The 2897-nt window shown below is 57.8% G+C and overlaps 1 protein-coding gene across 1 annotated transcript; it reads left to right on the top strand.

Annotated features, from left to right (window-relative positions):
* Positions 1 to 298: 298 nt before the first annotated feature.
* Positions 299 to 2732, top strand: GNI_152210 (myosin; the record flags this gene model as incomplete). Its single annotated transcript, XM_011134501.1, has 1 exon — positions 299 to 2732. A coding segment is annotated over one exon (2434 nt), but the record flags the coding sequence as incomplete, so codon positions are not given.
* Positions 2733 to 2897: the final 165 nt, after the last annotated feature.

Below are 2897 nucleotides of genomic sequence, written 5' to 3'. Positions count from 1 at the left end.
CCCCCCCCACCCATTCGGTGCACGTTCGACAGCGTCAACACACTTTCTTTGGTAGAACGAGTTTTACTCGTCGATTGGGTTGCCGATTTTGATATCGGTGAATCCGTACAAGCCATTGCCGCATTTGTACGACAATGCGACGAGGCTGAAGTACCTGTGCGCGTCCTTTGACTCGGGCGCGGTGTCTGCGGCTCCGCTAACGTCGGTGCGTGGACCTGAGGCGACTCCTGAGACGACCCCAGCGTTAAGCGATCAGAAGTTGTTCATCGATCGACCGCATCTGTTTGGGACAGCTCAGATGACGTTTGCAGCCTTGGTCCGTAACAAGCAGGCGCAGAGCATCGTGATTTCCGGTGAGTCGGGCGCCGGCAAAACGGAGGCGACGAAGATTCTGCTGCGGTACTTCAGCGAACTAGACCACGGCCGAGACGGTCCCGGTCCAGGACCGGGTCCGGGTCCAGGCTGCATTGAGACATATATCCTCAACTCCAACCCGATACTGGAGTCGTTCGGTAACGCCAAGACCCTGCGCAATGACAATAGCTCGCGATTCGGCCGCTTCATACAACTCTTCTTCGACGTTGAGAACCAACGCCGCATCAAGTACGCTCGCATCAGCCACTACCTGCTCGAGAAGTGTAGACTCGTCTCGCTCTACGAAAAGGAACGAAACTTTCACATCTTCTACCAACTCGTCTTCGGTGGTGTTAATCATGCACACTTCAAACAAAAACTCGAGCACTGGGGCCTCCACGAACCCCGCAAGTTCAAAGCCATCCTCGGCGACGAACGTCTCTACGACCTAGTTGAAGGAATGCACAGCCCGCAAACCGCTCAGTCTCACAACTCTGGCGCACGCCTTTTCAGCTCCCAGGCCGCCGACGACGCCGCTTCACTCCTCCAGCCCTGGCAGTCCGGCAGCATGTGGTCCAACTCCTCGCAGGACTGGACCGAAGCTAACGAGTGGCTTGAAAGCTGGGGCATCATGTTCGACGAACTCCTTGAATCAATGGCCGGCATCGGCTTCACCGAATTCGACGTCGACGAAATTTTCGGCGTCGTCGCCGGCATCATGCATCTCAGCCGCGTACGCTTCACCTCCGTCGACATTCCGCCACAAGCCACCTACATCGACGGCATGCCGCTCACCAAAATCGAGGATTACGAGCCCCTCGAATTCGCCTGCAGACTTCTGCAGCTCAAAAACATACCCTCCATCATTCCCGCAGATATCAATGATCCCGTGGCAGCCACCGCTGACGTATTGCTCTTCAAGTCCATCCGAAACAACCAGGGACAAGGCTACTGGATTAGGACCCCGCGGGATCCTGTACACGCTGCACACACCAGAGACTCCATCGTGAAGGAGATCTACTCCAGACTGTTTGACTGGATCATAAAGAAAATTAATCTGCGACTCACGGCGACGCCGGTGGCGAGCGTCGGTCAGACTCGTGAGGCGCACAACCGCGAAGTGCTGGCGCACGGTGCGACGCACGGGCTTCGTGAGTCGCACAGTGTGTACCGTCAGCAGCGCAAGTCTAGTGCTATAACGACGATCCGCAACTCGACTCCGCCGATTGGGTTGTTGGACATTTACGGCTTCGAGGTGTTTGACGGGCGGAATTCGTTCGAGCAGTTGTGCATCAACTTTGCGAACGAGAAGTTGCAGCAGCACTTCAACCAGCACGTGTTGGCGTTGGAGCAGGCGACGTACAGGAAGGAGGCGATTGACTGGTCGGACATTTTGTTTACGGACAACCGCGAGATCATTCGTGCGTTGGAGGAGCCGCCGCACGGCGTGTTTGTGATCCTGGACGACACGCGGATTACGGACCAGCGCGTGGAGCAGCCGGGGCGTGGGGGGATGGAGCGTGCGTCTTCGAGTGGAGGCGAGTTCCGTGGCGGCGGGAACTACCACCACCACGACATGATGTTTTTGCGTGAGATTGACCGCCGCGGTCTGAAGCCAGTGGTGGCGCTGCCGGATCGGAAGCAGTTCCGCGACACGATTTTCACAGTGAAGCATTACGCGGGTGTGGTGGACTACTGCTGTCTGGGTTTTGTGGAGAAGAATGTGGACAAGTTGGAGGCGCAGAGTTGCTACTTTTTGTCCAAAGCCAGCCGGCACGCGTTGGTGCGGGAGCTCTTTCCCCACGACCAGGCTGAAGATATGGCTGTGAAACGAAACTCGCTCAAGGCGACGCTGGGCGTAGAGTTCCGCAACCAATTGGACAGGCTGTTGAAGTCCCTAACCTCGACCACGCCAACATATATTCGGTGCATCAAACCCAATGGATTGAAGCAGGCGGGACTTTTCAACTCGCATGACGTGCTGCGTCAACTGGAGTACGCCGGGTTGTTGGAGAGCATCCGGATCCGTAATAGCGGTTTCGGCGTGCGTTGCACGTTCCAGGAGTTCCTGGACGACTATCTTATTACGCTTCCGCACGAATACCAGTTGTGGCTGAAGACGGGGAAACACAACCAGGAGAAGGCGAAGGAGTTGTGCACGAAGCTGCTCACGCTCGCCGCCGGGCAGAAGAGCGCTGCACGCTCGGACGCCGAGGACAGCCGGCGGCACTGGCAAATAGGGCGCACCAAAATCTTCATGCGCGAAGAAGTGCAGGTCTACCTCGAACAGGCGCGCTCCGCGAAGCGTCTGCAAAGCGCGATCAAAATTCAAGCACACGTGCGCGCCTTCCGCCAACGCGAGCGCTGGCGACGACTCCGTCGGCGCATCATACGCGTCCAGGCGTGTGCGCGCGGCGTAGCCACACGCATCCGACTCGCGCGCGAACGAGCGGCGCAAGTCATCCAGCGCTACTGGCGTTGCACGCGGCCCACGCGCCGCTGGTACCTGCACACGAAACACAAGCTGCGCTTCCTACAGACCT

The sequence above is a fragment of the Gregarina niphandrodes genome (assembly GCF_000223845.1).
Source record: "Gregarina niphandrodes unplaced genomic scaffold scaffold00043, whole genome shotgun sequence".
NCBI lineage: Eukaryota > Apicomplexa > Conoidasida > Eugregarinorida > Gregarinidae > Gregarina > Gregarina niphandrodes.
Note: the sequence above shows the minus strand (reverse complement) of the source record. Positions and strands in the feature narration are given on the sequence as shown.